Source organism: Muntiacus reevesi, chromosome X (genome assembly GCF_963930625.1).
Source record: "Muntiacus reevesi chromosome X, mMunRee1.1, whole genome shotgun sequence".
NCBI classification, from domain to species: Eukaryota; Metazoa; Chordata; class Mammalia; order Artiodactyla; family Cervidae; genus Muntiacus; species Muntiacus reevesi.
The window spans coordinates 56,277,501-56,296,280 of record NC_089271.1 but is presented as its reverse complement, the minus strand read 5'-3'; the positions used below and the strand labels follow the sequence as shown (position 1 = coordinate 56,296,280).

Below are 18,780 nucleotides of genomic sequence, written 5' to 3'. Positions count from 1 at the left end.
AGGACTATGAGAGAAACTGTAGGAAGCTCAATAATCTTAGCAATTCACCAACACTCAAAGACTGTTAAAGATTTTTGCAGGCTAGGAGAAGTCACAGGTTTCAAGTGTTTAACTCAAAGGCATATTTTTAAAGTCTAAAAGTGTTGCTGTGATTTTTTAGATCCAATCTTTAAAAATTTTTCAAGCATCTAAATTAGCGGTCAGGAAAAGCCTTTTCTGAGAAGACTCTGATAGTAAATAGTTCAGGCTTTATGAGCGCTAGTTGTTCAGTGCCCTTACAACTCAGCTCTGCGTGAAAGCAGTTACAGACAAAATGAGTGAGTAGAGTGTATGCCAATAAAACTTTATTTACAAAAGCAAGCAGTTAAAAAAAAAAAAAAAAGAAAAAAAAGCAAGCAGTAGACTGGATTTGATCCAGGGGTCACTGTAATTTGTCCATCTCTGTTTTAAATGAAGTTGGAGAGGAATAGTTTTCACCCAGAACAGAACCTCTCTGTGTGGGAAAGAAACAGACTAAGAACAGGCCCAGACTGCATTCTTCTACTAATGGACAATACTTTTAAAAGTATGAAACAAGATGAGCTCAGCCAGTTAATCTTTTTATTTTGATTTTTGTTAAAAAAAAAAAAGGAAAGAAAAGAAAAAGGCTTTGAGAAAAATGTGTTAAATATCAGTAAATGGGAGGAAAACATGTAGCTAGCTTTATAATATCAATCTAAACATATACACAAAGGCAAACAGTAAGTAAAATGCTAGGGAGAAGGAACACATTGGGGGCCTAACTCCAGTTTTCTTTATTGCACATAAAGGTTGCAGATAACTCCAAATCTTCACATTTTCACAGTTAGACATGTTTTAATATTATTTTATATAACATGTTTATATAACACACTGTTAATTTTATAAAACCACCAGTTTGCTACTATTGAATGGAAGTAAAAGACAAAAATTTCCCCAATTACAGTATGGAGGCTCTCTATAAAAAATTCCCGTGAAGGTCACATCAGCCCCAATTAAATTCATCCTAGTCTATTTAAAAAACTGCTTTTCAGCTATTAAATGAATCTTGGTGGCCTCCCCATTTAATCATTTTAATGGACATAGTAAAACTTCCTAAGTAAGAAATACCAGATGTATTTTCTTTAAAAACAAACCTAAGTGACCCTACTATGAAGTCATACTTCTGAATGAGTGATTTCAGTGACAGATTCCAAACCCATAGACTTAATACCCACATGACTGAAAAACCACCCCATTGCTTCTCCAAAGCTCACAGTTGGAATACCACAACTAAAGTCGACCCCCAAATGTCCATGCAGTTAAGACACTCACCCACTGACACTGGGATCTTAACTTGTTTGAAGTGCTTTAGACAGCAAATGTAGAGTTCTTCATGATGTTTCCAAGTCCTTTTCCATCTGAGTTCCTCCAACACATACAGGCCCACCCAGATAATTTTCCACTGGCCAAGAGTCGAGCTGACTATGACATTTGGCAGTTCTGTGAAGCCTTTCGAAAAGGTGGCCATCAGGGTAAGAAAGTGACCTCTCCTAAGTGCTCTTGTGTCTGTTGCAGACCTTTTCAAAGGGCAGCAGAACAGGCAGCCCTCCTTGTCGTTTTCTCCAAGGCTCATGTAGCAGAAAACTGGCTGCCTGTGTGTGTCATGTGGGCTGTGATTAGAGTATAACCTGCTTACAAAAATAAAACATCAAAAACTTTGGTTTTGCTCTTTACAACTTGTGTTAGCACTGGTTGACAAGATGGGTTTGTTAATTTATAGAAACTCTGCTCATGAAACGCGGAACTGGAAGAAAAATGGTTTATTTCTAGGTCTTGTTTTGAAAGGATTGTCAAAGAGCCTACTTGCTTTTCCTCATTAGACACTACCATTGGTTTCCAGAATACTTCTCTGTAGACTATTCTTATTAGGTTTTAGAGAGAGGAGAGGTCTTTTCAGGTATCCACATGGTGAAAGCAGCATTCAGGTGGGTTGCTTCTAAACTCTAAGTCTTGATCACGAAATGCCCTCAATTTATTGTACCTGTATCAGAATGCAGCAGTTGACACTGGTGAGTCAGATTCTCAGTTAAAAACACAGAAGGGATCAGAATTCAATGATAGTATTTGACAGACTAGCTCCTTCACTAACTCATCTACAGAAGCAACATCAAAAAGCAAGCATGAAACCTGTCAAGTGCCCCATTTGTGAAGCAGAATAAGAAGTCATATAGTTACTGAATCAGCAAGCTGACTTTCCTGATGCCCTCAGACCAGGTTCCATTTTATAGCAGATGGGAAAATCGGCTTTCTGATCCACCTCCTAGAGCTCACAATGGGTACCAAGGTAGGTTTCCAAAAGGATGACTTCCCCCGCAATGAGTTGCTTGTTTGCCCTGCCAGCAATTTCACCTAAGTGCATCAGCAGTGTTTCTAGATTTAGAAATCATTTTGTTCACATTAGACAGCTGACATGAAAACATTAACTTCCGCGGACAAAGAAAGGGGGAGCTATGATGGGGCTTGGGCATGTGTGCGTGAAACAGACGTCTGTTTTTGAAACAAATATTACTTGTTTGCCCTAGACTGAAATGTTCATGGATAGCTGAGAGAACATTTTTTCAGGTTTATACAGAGATATTTGTTGACTGAACCATGGAGGACATTTTTAGGTCTAGAGAACACAGCCTAAAGAGCTCCTTGCTGTTTACTTGATGAAACATTTGATGTCACAGTGTGATTTTTGGCTGTAGGGCATCAATGCTTGTTTGTCTGGTCACTCCAATAAGTATCCTGATGGCCAGAGTCCATTTAATCATATATGCCCTTCTTATGCCTGTTTCCTAGGAAGAAATACAGCCTTCTTTAAATTCCAAATTTCCTTCTTTAGTTCAATTCTCCTTGTCCTCAAAAACAGTATAAAAAGGAATTGCAGGTGGTTTTTTCTTTCCTCTGTTGGTGCTATACAAAAGTTTGCATCTCCTTAATTACCTGCTACTGACACCACTGCCACATGAGACAGCAGATTGATCACAACTTTCCAAGTAATATGGTTACCCTGCTCTGGCAATGAATGGGCCCATTCTTATTTCGAGGAGTCCAGTGTGGATGCAGGCATGAGTACAAGCAAAATGTGAAGATAAAGTTCACTTGACTGTGAAAGGGACTATTAATATAATATCAAGTTAAACTGCAAAGATAGCATCTCAGAAACTGTCACATTTGACTAGTCAGCAGTCCAGTTAAGACAAAATCCCCTTTCCCCCCAACAAATGGGAGCAAAGATGACAATTTTTAACCCCCCATACATACACTCAAGTCACCCATCTCTCCCTCTCATGCTCTAAGATTTTCAAAAGTGACCTTTTCAGTTGTACTTTACAAAATATGTTCCTGACTTCTGCAAAGATTATTAGTATGAAACTCTCACAACTACAATCTCTGTATTGCTGATCAACCCTGTTTGTTCCACATGACTAACATAACAATTTAAAATGTTCTTTGCTAGACCATTTCTTTAAGGTTCCAAATAGGGTTCACTGCAAGTTCTAGACTAGAGGCTCTCAACCCTAGCTTCACATTAGAATCCTTGAGGATCCACAACAAAACATGACAGCCAGGCACCAACCTACTGAATCTGAATCTCTGAGGGTAGGGCTCTGGCTTCAGTATTTGTAAAAACTGGCCAAGTAATCTTAATGTGCAGCCAGGCATGAGAACCTGTGCTCTAGAGCTTTTGACTACTGAAATGCCACCCCTCAACCCAGAACAAACATGTTTCTATGATGACTTGGGATTACTCTCTCGGGGGATCTTTCTTTAGATGGCTGCACCATTACTTAGCAGTTTTGATCTGATTTCTGCCAGACTGGCAGCAAATACTCGGCCTTGAGTGAAGAGGTTTCGGCCTTTGTGGCACATTACTTTTTTGTCACTCAGCACAGGCAGGATACTTCTGAGAGGTGGAAGTTTTTTGATAAGTGAACTCACTTCCCAGGACCCCTGGTAAAGTCAGGATTAATCTCCACATCTTGCGAACAAAAATTAGGACCACAGGTCAGTGACTTAATGATTCACTGAATGAAAAATCTAACCAAATAACTACAAATCTAGCTAAGCTTTGGTCTCAGCAAATCTCTGTTTATTTATATTTAAGCAGGTTAGAATAAAATGTTTGCAGTGGAGAGGACAAAGTCCATGGAGGACCATAAAATCAAAATGGACTTTAGATATAAAGGAAAGAAGGGAATAAAAATGATTCATTTATATTATGTTGAATCATATGAAACTGCCATTTCTGTTTTCTTAAATGATTGAAAATCAGCAATTTCATATGACTCAGCCTAATAACAAATTTTTCCTGGTTTGCACAATTTATCAATTCAAAAACAAAGTGTCAAGCAATGTCTTATTTAAAAATTATGTCAGCTAAAAAGATTAAATGATTGATTTCATTATGAGTGTCCTAGACTGAACTGGGCCACTATTTTGTCTGACATAATAAGAAAAATTACATTTTATGAAAGCATTTTTTTTAGAAATTGGGTTTTCAAATAGGCTATCACTGAAGCATAGGAAGAATTGCTAGCCTAGTTTCTAAGAGTTCTCTCAGTATTTCACTACTACAGGTATGGGCAGGTGAAATAGCTCATCCATAAAGAACCCAAACTCTTGATAAAAACCTAAATTTTAAACCACAATTACACATTAAGTTGGTACAAGGCTCCCCAGATACCATGAAAATGGCCCTTCTCTACATGGCATTCAATATCAAGATATCCAGACTCTCAAGCTGTCTACTATAGTCAACAGAACCTTCCAACCTTCCACCAGGTTGAATAATGCTTAACTTTTCATTGACTCACCTCTGATTCCTCATGTGGCCACTGAAATCTCATGCATTTATGAATTCAAAATTTGGAATTCTACTCAGTCATTAGAATACTGTCTTGTATTTTCTTTGCAGTTAATTTCTTTGCAGTGAGATTTCTTCCCTCTGAATACTAGCCTGTTGCCTCTGAGGCTTCTTGCTGCTTTCTCTTTTATAGATAAGACTGCATTCCACAAATTATGGTGTTATTTCTTAAAGTCACAGTAGAACCCAATCCTATTCATTATTTCCCAGGCAGTCAGCTCATATGGAATACCTTGAGAACTTATAGTTTTTGCAGTGATATCACCATCAGTTTCTAAACAGTTTCTCCTGTCCTCAGATTAGTTAAAAACAATAGTATAACACTATTTTGCCTTTGGTTTCAAACATTCCAGTAACTTCTTCCTTATGGAGATTTCCAGAGAAGGAATTGGAATTCATTCCTCCATGTTGAAATGTTCATGGACATATTTTCCAGTCTTCAGTCTAAAAGAAACACAGGGAGTCAAAAAGGGGCAGGAATCCTGATAGGAGGGTGCAGTCACACAACCTCGTTGCTGGAGCCTCCAGTCAAATTGATTTCTCATGTTTTCTGTCCATTTAACATCAGTTGCTCACAGTCCTTGGAGGTCCAATAGCAACTGTCATCCTTCACAATCTTAGCCTGTTCTCCCTTTGTATGCTTACAGCCAATGAAACCTACACTGCTGTGTCTGGATATGAAGCCTCTCCTGGGAGGAACCCCCAGCACCTGCCACACCTTATTCAGATCTGCAGGTGAATGAATGAAGACAGCGTTAAAGCATGCTATTTGTTTAACTCTGAACAGCGCACTACAATGTGAAAAAAGTGGGAATAGGTCTGCATTTGCCTTGATTTAGAGACACTTTCACCCCATCAGCTGCATCTTGGCTGAAATTTTAAATGTTAAGATATCTTTTAGACCCCAATAAAACAGAAGTGTTAGTTCCATTTAGTCAAGGCCCCACCTCAACAATGCTGGGGCTTGCAGCCATCCTCACCCCGCCAGTGGGTCCTCACCAACCCCATCACTCAGGGCTCTGGGCGGGAAGGCGCACATTATCCTCCAGGGGGAACACCAGGCGGGTGCCTCGGCTGGAAACCTTTTGGTCTCCCATTCCCAGGTCTCGTTCCAGCATCTCCTCAGAGCTGCTCTTCATTCTCCGACCACCCTCGAGGCTCATGGAGGCCGTGTGGGACCCTGAGGAGCCATTCGCAGTCACTGCGCTATCCCCGAAGGTCAAGGTGAGGTCGCCCTCGGTCAGGATGAAATCAGAGTCTTCCTCTCTCAGTGGCTCTTGGTTCTGAAAAGTGCAGCAAACAACAGCAACATCATCAACCACAAATGGGAGACCAATATCTTCCCGGGTCAAAGCCAGCCCCAACTCCTTAATCTGAAAATGGGGATCATAAAATTGGCCTGCCTTGAGCCTCTAGTGTGATAACTGGGTGTAAACTCTGGAGTGCTAGTCCATGTAAGACTATTGCTGAACCAGGACTTTGAAGACCAGTGAGCAGTTCTGATTTTAAATGCCTGATAGCATAGAGACAAAAAGTAAAAAGGAAGAAAGGGTGATTAACCTGGATTTTCAGCCTCTCTTGTGGCTCAGTGGTGAAGAATTCTGCAATGCAGGAGATGTGAGTTTGATCCCTGGGTTGGGAAAATCCCCTGGAGAAGGGAATGGCAACTCACTCCAGCATTCTTGCCTGGAGAATCACATGGACAGAGGAGCCTGGTAGGCTATAGTCCATGGGGTCGTAAAAGAGTCAGACATGACTAAGTGACCAACACTTTCACTTTCAACCCAACAAGAAACGAATGGGTAAGGTCCTCGGGTGAACCTGCAAATTAGATTTTGGGCCTTCTCTTTTCTGGAAAAGTATTCTGGGAGGTGGGGTGAGCTCCTGCTCTACACAAACCATCCTAAACCCATCTGGTTTACATCTGAATTGCTCTTTGTCCTACTAAGCAATTGAGGAAGAGGTTGAGCCATAATTAGAATTTCCTTCCCATCCCCACAGAAACATCCTAATGGGAAGGAAGCCCTCAGGTAGATGAAGTGAGGAACTGAGAGGGAGGGGACGTTTTCTCGAGCATCTATTGTCCGCCTGTCACAAATGTCACAGAAGCTCTCATTTGATCCCTGCCCCTTCCCTGTGAAGGGCGCACACACTCAGGTCACAGAGAAGAAAATTGGAGAGACCCCATGGGATCTGCCTGAGGTTGTCCAGCTGCTTGGAAACAGAGTTAGGATTTATGCTGCCACTAGACGGGTTCTCCCCACAAAAAAGATGTGAAAAATTACCCCGTTGGGGAACAGGACTGGCAGGCATCTCATGCTAAGCAGTGGTGGTAACAGAACAGACAAAGTTGAGTAAAGCAGGCTAAATTAGCCAAGTAGCAGCCACTTGAAACTACAAGACTACAGGGAGAGCGTCAGGAAGCTGCATGGGGTCAGATACAACCTTTCAACCTCTGGATGGTTTTACAAGCAAAGTGAGGAGTGGTTCACTCCCTGCACTGCCCCCAACCCCCCTGCAAGGCTGTCAAATACTGGGAACATCTTCCTTAAATGGCAAACACATGGTTCCAAGCTGCTCAGGTAAATGGTTCTTTCTTTCCTATTTCTGACCTACCTTCAAAGCACATCAGAAATCCTTTGGCCTCTACCTGAGAGGGTCTCCTTGGTGCAGGATGCCAAATCTGCCTCCCTGACAGCCACGTGGTCCCCACTCAGTCAGAGGTTCAGTCACACTCCCATGTTCAGACCTGGGATCCTCATCTATGTGAGTAACGACCAAACAGTACTGACCTCCCTCCTCTTCTTGGTACCCTTCCCTTGAGCTGCTGACCTCAAAGGAAAGTGAAAAGTGTTCGTCACTCAGTTGTGTCTGACTCTCTGTGACTCGATAGATTCCCTGGTGGCTAAGAGGTAAAGAATTTGCCTGCAATGCAGGAGACCTGGGTCCGATCCCTGAGTTGGGAAGATCACCTGGAGATGGGAATGGCTACCCACTCCAGTATTCTTGCCTGTAAAATTTCATGGACAGAGGAGTCTGGCAGGCTACAGTCCACGGGGACACAAAGAGTTGGACACAACTGAACATGTCACTCTGTGACTCAATGGACTATAGTCCACCAGGTTCCTCCATCCATGGGATTCTCCAGGCAAGAATACTGGAGTTGGTTGCCATTCTCTTCTCCAGGGTATCTTCCCAACCCAGGGATTGAACCCACATCTCCTGCATTGCAAGCAGATTCTTTACCATCTGAGCCACCAGGACCTCATAGGAGATGCCTGTTAAATGCACTGGCCCAGGGAAGACCCTTGGGTTCTGCCTACCTCATCTCTCCTATCCTGGCCCATCTCTGGGCATGTACTGGTGACAAGCACATGCTTGTTTTCTGCATTCTTACTGACATTGGGTTTTCCACTCTCCACAGCATCACTCCACTTAACCAGAGCTTTTAACAGGCAAGCACACGAGTCCTCTTGCCTTCTGCCTCCAATCCTCACTGGAATGAGGCAGGGTACAAATGTACAGTTCAATAAAAATCCTCTAGTCAGGCAGAGTATAATTCTAAAACTCACTCTAACATGCCCCATTCCCCCATCTCCATTAGTTGTTCAGAAAATCCAGAAACCCCATCTGCTCTGTGATGGTTTTCTTAACAACATATGGCATCATGTTCCTTGCTTTTAGCACGCTCCATGTCTCCCATTCATCCACATGCTAAGTAATGTTTTTGTTTATCTCTGTCAAAATCTCTCTCCCAGGCCTCCTTAGCTCCCAGTGTTCAGGAGGAGACTCTCCCGGCACATATTTGCTGTTTTGAGGTTTGGAGTCATGTGTGGACAGAGAGGAATATAGACAGAATAACTGCGTGCACAGGGAATTCCGCAAATGGAGCCAAGCCACCCCCTCAGCAGCACGGAGTTCCTCAATGGGAGCCCCGGGACGGCCCACTCTGACCCCTCACAGTGGGAAGCAGGGCCAAAGTTCACAGACAGAAGGAAACAAGACTGGATGGTGACCCATTCCACAATGAAACCCACAAGCCCAGACAAACAGTACCCTGGGAATGGTCACTCAGAAACAGGGATGCAGTAAAACCCAGTGGAGAAGGATTTCCAGATTGATGCTTAAGGAATGTTCTATGCAGATGATAAAACCATCCCACCCCCTCTAATTCCAGACGACACGATCAACAAACTTTTGTTCAGCTGAGGTTTGGGTTTCCAGTGAGGGCTGCTCTGGAAATGTGATGAAATAACCCTGCAGACACCTGCAAGCAAGAGTGTTGTGGGAATGTGTGCATTTAAATAGTCACAGGTGGTGCTAGTGGTAAAGAACCTACTTGCCAACGCAGGAGATGAAAGAGACATGGGTTCAATCCCTGGGTCAGGAAGATCCCCTGGAGGCGAGTATGGCAACCCACTCCAGTATTCTTGCCTGGAGAGTCCATGGTATTCTGGTGGGATTCTGGTGAGCCTGGTGGGCTACAGTCCATGGGGTCACAAATAGTTGGACACAGCTGAAGCAACTTACCACACATGCACATTTTCATTAAGTGGAAGAACACTGTTTCTAGGCGGTTCTCAAACCTAAATTTTGTTTAGAGTAAGGGCAAATAAGAAATAATGAACACCATCCATATCTCCCAAAGAACCCTGGTGAAGTATAAAATGTCCTACAGGTGATGGGGGAGGGCTACCCAACAGTGTGTCAAACGGTCAAGAGAATGGCTCATCTGAGGCCCTCAGCCAGTACTCCACTCCACTCTGTCACCTCTGACTTCCTGAGTTAAAATTCCAAAGACTTTCTGCTCTCACTTTCTCAGCAGCAGGCCTCTCTATGTCCAGAGCTGAGACCCCAGTCAGGACCCCAGCTCCATGCAGTAGAGGCAGTATGGAGGGTGGTTCTAGCCTGCAGAGCAAGTCACCTCATCTTGGGTTGGCTGTGGGGAGTCCACAGCCTAAACATGACCCCAGGAAGCAAACCTTGGGCAGAATCTTGAAGTGGTGAGGGGAGCACTTTCAATTTAAGTGCCTGGAAGTATATGGAGTTTACTCTGAGGTGCGAGGCAATAGCTGGTAAGTTTCCAATTAGATAAGATGTATATAAAGTTTTAATAGTGGGTGAGCTATTTTATTTATATTTATATTATATATATATATATAATTTATATATATATATTTATATATTTTATTTATATATTTTTATAATTTTATATAAATTTATATAAATATTTATATAAATATTTATATATTATTTATATAAATTTATGATATATATAAATTTAATTTATAAATATATAAATTATATATTTATATTAATATATAGGTGAGTTATATTTATATTATAGAGACATGAAAACTGACCCTTGTAAAAACTAAGAAAGAATGAAGGCTTTAGAAATTGCTTAAAAGACACTAGAGTTGGAAGGCCAAGACACAAGGAAGCCCAGTGAAACAAAATCAGTGTGATCAGTCAGAGCTTCTTCAGCAGAAGAGATCAGGACATCAAGTCACTGCCCTTTGTTTCTGAAGACAGAACACATCCAAATGACCCACGCTGTCACTTTACACAGAGGTCCAGACTGAGCAAAGTATTCCACACTCAAATAAAAGATTTATTAAATAAAATGGGGTGGTAAATCATAAAACTAACTTTTCAATCTATTGGTCTGTATCCTTCCAACATAAAAGATAATTAGCATTATTATCTAGGCTCATATTCCATTAAAAACTCACCACAAGCATTAAAAATCACTTTACAAAACCACAGGGAAATGGTGCTCTCGGCATCCGATCCATATTTTTTTTTTTTTTGTAATTTAAAAGCAGTTTATCAGAGGTGGCACAGGAATTTCATTTTTATATGAGGAGGGGCTGGGGAAGCTGGAAGGCTCAACTGTCTTTGGTGAAGGAGACATTGATGCCGTTCTCTGCCATGTTTGGTGGCAACTGAAAGCAAAGGCCATGGCAGAGCTGCAGTATTACCATGGCAACTCGGCCATGCTGTACTTACCTCATATACCTGGGGACTGGTTAGACATTGAGCAAGCAAGCCACACCAGGCTGGAAGAGTGGTGGTTAATGGGGGGCCACTGTGCGTGAGGATGGGCTTCAAGTAACTTTTAAAAAGACAATCAAGGAAAACTGGCTGTAAAGAGAACACACACCCAGCAAAATGTGTTCAGAAATCCCAAGGAATAAATCATCTGGTATTCTATCCCTCTTCCCCCCATTTTACCAGTACAATACAGAAAGTATGGTACTTGTAGTCTGCAAACATCTGAATCCAAGAATAAGCTATACCCCATCACCCTTAAGTGTTAACGGTTAACTTTCACGTTGCCAGTTCCCCATTTTCAGTTAAAAAGAATGCTTGATTAAAATACCTTTCTCTCTTCTCTGTTATGGTGAATGAGAATTTTGGTTTTGATCAACCTTCCAGCTTTTGACACACAACCAGCTCATGTTTTGGAAACAGGAAATCGTGTAGCTGGAATGGAGATGTTATAGCACCTGGGTCCCCTTTGCTCAGAGATCACACAGTGGAAATGTTCGAGGTGGACAGGAACTTAGAGGACAAGACAAAATGGCTTCATGAAGGTCACTCAGACCTCAATCTCCCACCTTCCCATACTGGACTATTCTTCCTTCTACCTGCTGCCTCTCTCCCAGACTCTCTCAACAGTTTCTCCACCTTGGTATTACTGTCATCATGGGCCAGATCACCTTTGCTATGGAGACTGTCCTGCACTGCAGGATGACCAGCAGCATCTCTGGCCTCTACTCACTAGATGCCAGGAGCACCCCCAACCCCTCCCTCAGGTATAACTACAAAAATGTCTCCTGACATTGCCCAATGTCTCCCGAGGAGAAAATTTGTCCTCGATTGAGCCCCCTGCTCTAACACAAAGGTCAACTGTTCTGTGGAGATTGGCTCAGGGTTTACCAATCTATGGATATGTGTGCTGCCAAATGCACAGTCCTGTGTTGGAAGCACTGTGGAGTGTGTATCACTTTATGATGGAAGTGGGACCATTTCTGATATCCCCAGTGTAAGCAATGGGAAAAGGTAGAGACCAACAGGATCACTTCAGATACAGGAATGGCCAAGAGACTTTAAAGGCAGATGAGGAGTCACAGCTGTATTCAAGAGCATGACTGCTCCGAGCACCAGCAATTCCTGTCTTCATTCAGAGCAGCATGAGAGAAAAAATAATGCTCTACCAGAGGAGATGGAAGGGCGACCCTGGGGTAAACTTCCGGCTGGGAATTACTCACCAAAGGAAGTTGTGTGGGCTCTGCTGGGACTCTTTATAAACAGAACAAGCTCTCTTTGCCTGCTCTCCTCATTCCTAGAAAGAGCCCCTTTAGGCCCATCAGTTTTTTTGTGTCTTCACCTCAGAAGCTGACATTGGCTGGAATCACAGAATGACTAATACAAGAGTCCCAGAGAAGCTGGAGGCTGCCTTTCCTGTCTCGGGCAGTTCAAAGACAAGCTGCCTCTTCCCAAACATAAAAGGCCCTCTAACAAGTTTTTTTTTTTTTTTATTTTGGAGTTCTCTTTATTGAAAATCTATTATTTGATGTATAAATTATTATATTTAGTCATTTGATAAGTACAGATGCCCATTGATTTTATTTTTTTATTTTATTTTTTTTTAAATATTATTAGTTGGAGGCCAATCACTTTACAGCATTTCAGTGGGTTTTTTTAAAAGGGGAAAAATATCTACAGACAGATTTTAAATATTCAAGCTGTTGGAAGGGCAAAAATGAAATATCAAACCTCTCTTCCACCCCTACTTTCTGAATTCTTGCATGTTTGAAAGCCACTGTTCTTTTTTATTTTTGATTAATAGTTTGGGTGTAGAATTCTAAGCTCAGAAAAATTTTTTTCATCCTAGAACTTTCATTTTGTTGATGATTTCCCTTCTTGTGCAGAAATTTTTTAATTTTATGTAGTCCACATTTATTTTTGTTTTCGCTGCCTGTGCTCTTGATGTCAAAGACAAAAAAAAAATCAGTGCCAAGATCAATGTCAAGGAGCTTTTCCCCTTTGTTTTCATCTAGGAGTTTTATGGATTAAGGTATTACATTTAAGTCTTTTAATCATTTTAAGTTGATTTTTGTGAGTTGTATAAGATGAAGTCCAGGTTCATTCTTTCACAGTGGATATCCAGTTTTCCCAACACCATTTATTGAAGAGGCTGCCCTATTCCCATTGTGTATCCTTGCCCTGTTGTTCTTGCAAGGGTTTATTTCTGGACTTCTTATTCTGTTCCCTTGATCTGTGTGTCTATTTTTATGTCATTGCCATACTTTTTTGATTACTATAACTTTGTAATGTAATTTGAGATCAGGAAGTGTGATGCCTCCAGCTTTGTTCTTTTCCCTCGAAATTGCTTTAGCTATTCAGGGTCTTCTGTGGCTCCATACAAATTTTAGGATGGTTTTCCAATGAAAAATGCCATCAGTTTTGACAGAGATTGTACTGAACCTGAGGTTGCTTTGGGTAGTACAGACATTTTAACAATATTAATTCTTCCAATTCATGAACACAAGCATCTTTCCATTTACTTGTGTCTTCTTCAATTTCTTTCATCAATGTTCTTTAATTTTCAGTATATAGATCTTTACCTCCTTGGTTAAATTTATTGCTAAGCATTTTATTGTTTTTGATGCTACTGTAATGGAATTGTTTTCTTAATTTCTTTTTTGAATAGTTCATTATTAGTATATAGAAATGCAATTGATCTTTGTATGCTGATAATATCTCCTGCAACTTTAATGATTTACTTTAAAAACTTTGAACAGTTTCTTGATAGAATCTTTAGGGTTTTCTATATATGAGATCATGTCATCTGCAGAGACAATTTTACTTCTTCCTTTCTGATTTGTATGCATTTTATTTCTTTTTCTTGCTTAACTGCCCTGGTTAGAATTACCAGTACTGTGTTGAATAGATGTGGCAAGAGTACATACCCTTGCCTTGTTCCAGATCTGAGAGGAAAAGCTTTCAGCTTTTCACCACTAAGTATGATGTTAGCTGTGGATTTGCCATTGCTATTGTTGTTTAGTTGCTAAGTTGTGTCCAATTCTTTGTGACCCCATGGACTATAGCCTATCAGGCTCCTCTGTCCATGGGATTTTCCAGGCAAGAATACTGGAATGGGTTGCCCTTTCCTTCTCCTGGAGATCTTCCCCACCCAGGGATCCAACCCACGTCTCCTGCATTGGCAGGCAAGTTCTTTACCACTGAGCCACAGGGAAGTCCCAATAGCATGAGAGGAACTGGTAATTTTGTGTTTTGTGACCTGTTTGGAAATAGATGACTGTACCTATTTTGTAATAACTCACTGAGCACTTATGATTTGTGTACTTTACTATATGTATCCTTTATGTCAATACAAAATTTTAAACATTTTCAAAATCTGCAAAGACCATATATAAGCTACCTACCCCTTTGATCACTATGTCAATTTAAGAAACCATGAAGGTATAACTTTTTGGTTTTTAATTCTCACCTGGGGCCAAGATAATCTACTAGAATAGAGTCTGCCCTGCATGTAGTCCAATGAAGGCAGGATCAGACTTGGCCAGATTTGGTTCAGCCAATAGGAATAATCCTTCCCACATGAATTACCTGGCCAACTTCCACTTCCATTCTTGACCACAGCATGGTTCAAGTATAATTTTAACTAATTTATCTACATAGGCATATTTCCTTTGGACACAAAGCTCTGAAAAGCCACGTGAGTCTACCAGGCTATGGGCTGGCTACTCTAATGATGTGCATGTTCCTCTTGGCTAGAGAGATGCTCGTTATGACTGCCCATGATTGAATGACCATTGCATGTGTCCCAAGAGAGGATTGGGTGCATCTGTAGCAAGCACACATTTTTCCTTACTCATCAGAAGTCATTCACTGACAACCCAACAAGAGAATTTCATCATCAGTGTTTCACAAATACAGGGAAGCCCCTTAAAAAGGATACTTGTGGTCAAAGCTGTACCACAGCCTGAATAGCCATGCACTCTCCTGCTTTGTTCGGTTTCCTCTGGCAGAATCTGAACCATCCTAGGAACAAACAAGAAGACAGATATTTAGTTGCAGAAAGGAGGTTGAAATAAGGAGGAAAGCTTCCCTTTTAACCAGTCTTTAGAGATTTGAGCTCAGAGTCAAGCCTCCTGTATCACCAAAATTTCAAAGATATATCAGGAGGTAATATTTTAACACATTATTGTCAGAGATGTATTAACATTATAGACATTAGTTTCTGCAAAAATCCCCCAGTCAAAAATGTGTTAAAAGAAACTGAATAAATCCAAAGGTAGACCAATCAATCCCCAAAGAAAAAGGCTTGGTTATGTCTGGGGGTTAGATCAACTCAATGCAGCACACAATTTCTTTTGGCATTTTTTACTGTAATTTTCAGAGTGTCAGAGTGTCTTCTGGCAGATTAATTACCCTAAAGTAGTCTAGATCCTAACAGATAAAAATTAATTTTTAGAGAATACCAAAGAAAGCATCTGTAAAACCAACTTTCCAGGCTCCTCACCCCCCACAGCTGGCCTAGAGAAATCACACAGTTGAGTTTCCTAACAAACCAATCAAGGGTTCTTGGTGGTCATTACCCAGCCATGCAACTGCATTGTGTTCCAAGCAGTCGGTAACTTGCCCTACCAGCTTTAGGAAGGCAAAGGTGATGGGCAGGGCAAAGGGAGCCAGAACCAGCATTTCTGTTATTTTCTCTGCTCCCAAGTAGTACCTTCCTTTACTATTCTTCTCATGTCTTTCCAACTCAAACATCCCCATCATTTCATTTTCAAAAGAACTGGCAAAAATCAAACATTCTTTTAAGGTTTAGGAAATCTGTTCTGCACAAGTATTATAAGCAGCACAGTTAATATTAAAAAGTGGACTGATGGCAGAAATCTGAGGGCACTTCTAGGGTTACATGTTGCTAGATGACAAGCTCTAGAAAGTACAGGCTGCTTGTGAAACATAGCCATCTTTACCATCTTCCTCTTGACTGTTCTAGGGGCAGGCAGCTCTACAAGTAAGGGGCAATGGACAACAACCAAATAAAAATTGAGTCACAATTTCAAGTATGTATCAACAGTTCTAAATCTCAGTGGGTTACCTGTAGCAACAGATGCCAAGGATGAGTCAAAAATTTCTGAGAAGGTAAGATATACACAAGTAGAGGCAGAAAAGTTAGCAAGCACTATTTACATTCTTAAAGTTTCCAACAGCCAAGATGACTTTTAAAACAGAGTCCCCCATGGTATTTGAGGAATATTTAATAACCTATATCTGGAGAAGGGCATGGCAACCCACCCACTCCAATATTCTTGGCTAGAGAATCCCATGGACAGAGGAGCCTGGTGGGCTACAGTCCATAGGGTCGCATAGAGTCGGACATGACTGAAGTGACTTAACACAGTAACCAATATGGAAATGACTCAGTTAAATGGGCCCTTCTGTGGATGAGGAAACAAAAAGGAGAGACCCTAGAGACCAATTTTGTTTCACATTTTAATAAGTTATGTGGGGGAAAGGGGGCACAGAATGTCTCCATTTACAGATAATGATCATTTCTTCAGCTAACTAATTGCTAGTTCAATAACTCTAGGGATATCTCATAATACCACATGATTGAGTGGAAAAGTGGTAGATGACCATTTTGAGAGATGACTGTTTTACAAAGAAATTAAATGCTTATTTATCAAGTGACAGGCTCTAAGTTCTTGGCTCTGTCTGTAGAATCTTACTAAAGACAAATCTAGCAAGATGATAAACATCTTCCGGAAGGATGCTATAAACCATCAGGCATAAGGCAAGTTCCTGAAAGTCAGTTTTGTTTGCTCTCCCACTAAAACAACAATAAAAATGGAAAACCCCTATTCTGTTATCCTAACCTCTGCACTGTCAAACCACAATGCATTCTCATCACCTGTAACACTTAAGTTCTTGCCATCTCACCTCAAGGAAGCTAAATAAGCCCCAAGAGGGACAATGAAAATGAGCAAAGCAAGGGAAAGGTTTCTCTCTGAAGGCAAATTAAGCAAATTTTTCCTAGGCCTGCAGTCCACAAATAAGATAAAGTGACTTCAGAAATGTAAGACACTAAGAATCAACCCTGAAAGGTTACAAATTCAGGGCAAATAAAAGGTGCAGTTCTGCAACAGGGGTGTTAAACACCTCTCATTCCAAGAGAAGGGACCAGAAGCGTGCTTATGGACAAGAGGAATTTGGATTCTTCCCCAAAGCCTCTGGGGAAATCAGGGAGGATCTGTGTGGAACAGGACAGATTTAAGTTGACCCAGAAGATAGCCAACAATTGTTTCCCAGCAAGATTTGGGTGGTGACCATGGACAAACTGGTGAGCCCTTGCTGTGGGCTCTGAGCCAGGGGTCGGTATGGGTGCAGGTGATCCTAAAATATGCAGGGACTTGCTCTCACACCACATCCTCCTCAAAACCTCCATCCCCACCAACAAACAAATACTACCAGCTCTGCTTATCACCAAATTGTTGAGCATAAAACTATGAGTGTCTTTTCTCCTGCATTCATTAAGCATCTATTGTGTGCCAGGCACCACGCTGACTGCTGCCAAACACAAAGAGGAATGAGACCCCACACCGGCCACTTGAGAAGCACATTTCCAGAGGAGGAGACAGACAGACCTATGTGTGTGTGGTAAAGAAAAAGAAAGCAGGTTAAAGACCTGGGCAGTGGCCAAAGGTCCTATTTTGAAATAATTTTTCTAGAATTAATGAATAATGATTTCTGGGAAGAGTTATATTTCATTCCGTTCTTATGGTTAAAGATATATATTTTTATGTTAAAGTCACTATAATAATAATAAGAGCTTATTTTCTTTTTTTTCAGAAAGGTAGTAGAATACTGCCCTTCCCCTCAAAGATTTCTACATCCTAATCCCGGGAGCCTGAGTGTATTACATTACTTGACAAAAGGGTCTTTGTGAATGGACTTCAGGTTTTCCAGGTAGGCCCAGTATAAACACATGAACCTTGATAAGTGGGCGGGGTGGGGGCGCGGCAGCAAGATAGTGAGAGAGATGTGGTGAGGGAAGAGGCAGGAGAGGTTCAGAGCATGACAGGGTCTTGCCCTGCTGGTGCTGGCTTTGAGGGTGGAGAGGCCAAGAGTCAGGAAATGTGGGTACTTCTAGAAGCTGAGCTTGATTCCTGGCCAATGGCCAGCAAGGAAACAGGACCTCAGTCCTACAAGTATGTGGAAGTGAATTCTACCAGCAACCTGAATGAGCCTGGTGATGGCTTCTCCCCCAGAGCCCAACCCCACAGACACCTTGATTTTGGCATTGAGAAACCTGAAGGAGGGAAGCCAGTAGAGCTTACCAGACTTCTGACTCACAAACCTATAGGACTGTGTTGTTTTAAACCACTGAGTTTGTGGTAATTTGTTATAGCAGTGATAGCACACTAATGCAAAGCTAGAGTACATAGTTGATGATGATGGGGGCCAAGATTTCTCAGAAGGGGTAACAAAGGGTTTAAAAACAGGAAATTAAGCACTCAATTTTGGCCATCTGATGTATAGAGCCAACTCATTGGAAAAGACCCTGATGATGGGTAAGACTGAGGGCAGGAGGAGAAGGGGATGACAAGAGGATGAAATGGTTGGATGGCATCATCAACTCAAGGGACATGAGTTTGAGCAAACTCTGGGCGACAGTGAAGGACAGGGAAGCCTGGCGTGCTGCAGTTCATGGGGTGGCAGAGTCAGACACGACTGAGCGACTGAACAACAAAACGCTCTACACTGCCTCCACCAGGGCTTCTCAAACTGTAAACTGCACACAAACTTCCTGGGCCCTCTGCTAA

General features: G+C 41.5%; 1 protein-coding gene across 1 annotated transcript in view; it reads right to left on the bottom strand.

Moving 5' to 3' along the window:
• Positions 1 to 215: 215 nt before the first annotated feature.
• The window catches only part of SLC9A7 (solute carrier family 9 member A7), a 154,876-nt gene continuing 136,311 nt past the window's right edge, over positions 216 to 18,780 (bottom strand). The window contains exons 15-17 of the mRNA XM_065915454.1: positions 14,907 to 14,989; positions 10,925 to 11,030; positions 216 to 6,195 (exon numbers count right to left, since the gene is read on the bottom strand). Of these exons, the coding sequence (XP_065771526.1) occupies positions 5,920 to 6,195; positions 10,925 to 11,030; positions 14,907 to 14,989 (465 nt within the window). The 3' untranslated portion in view covers positions 216 to 5,919. The remainder of the gene's footprint in view (positions 6,196 to 10,924; positions 11,031 to 14,906; positions 14,990 to 18,780) is intronic.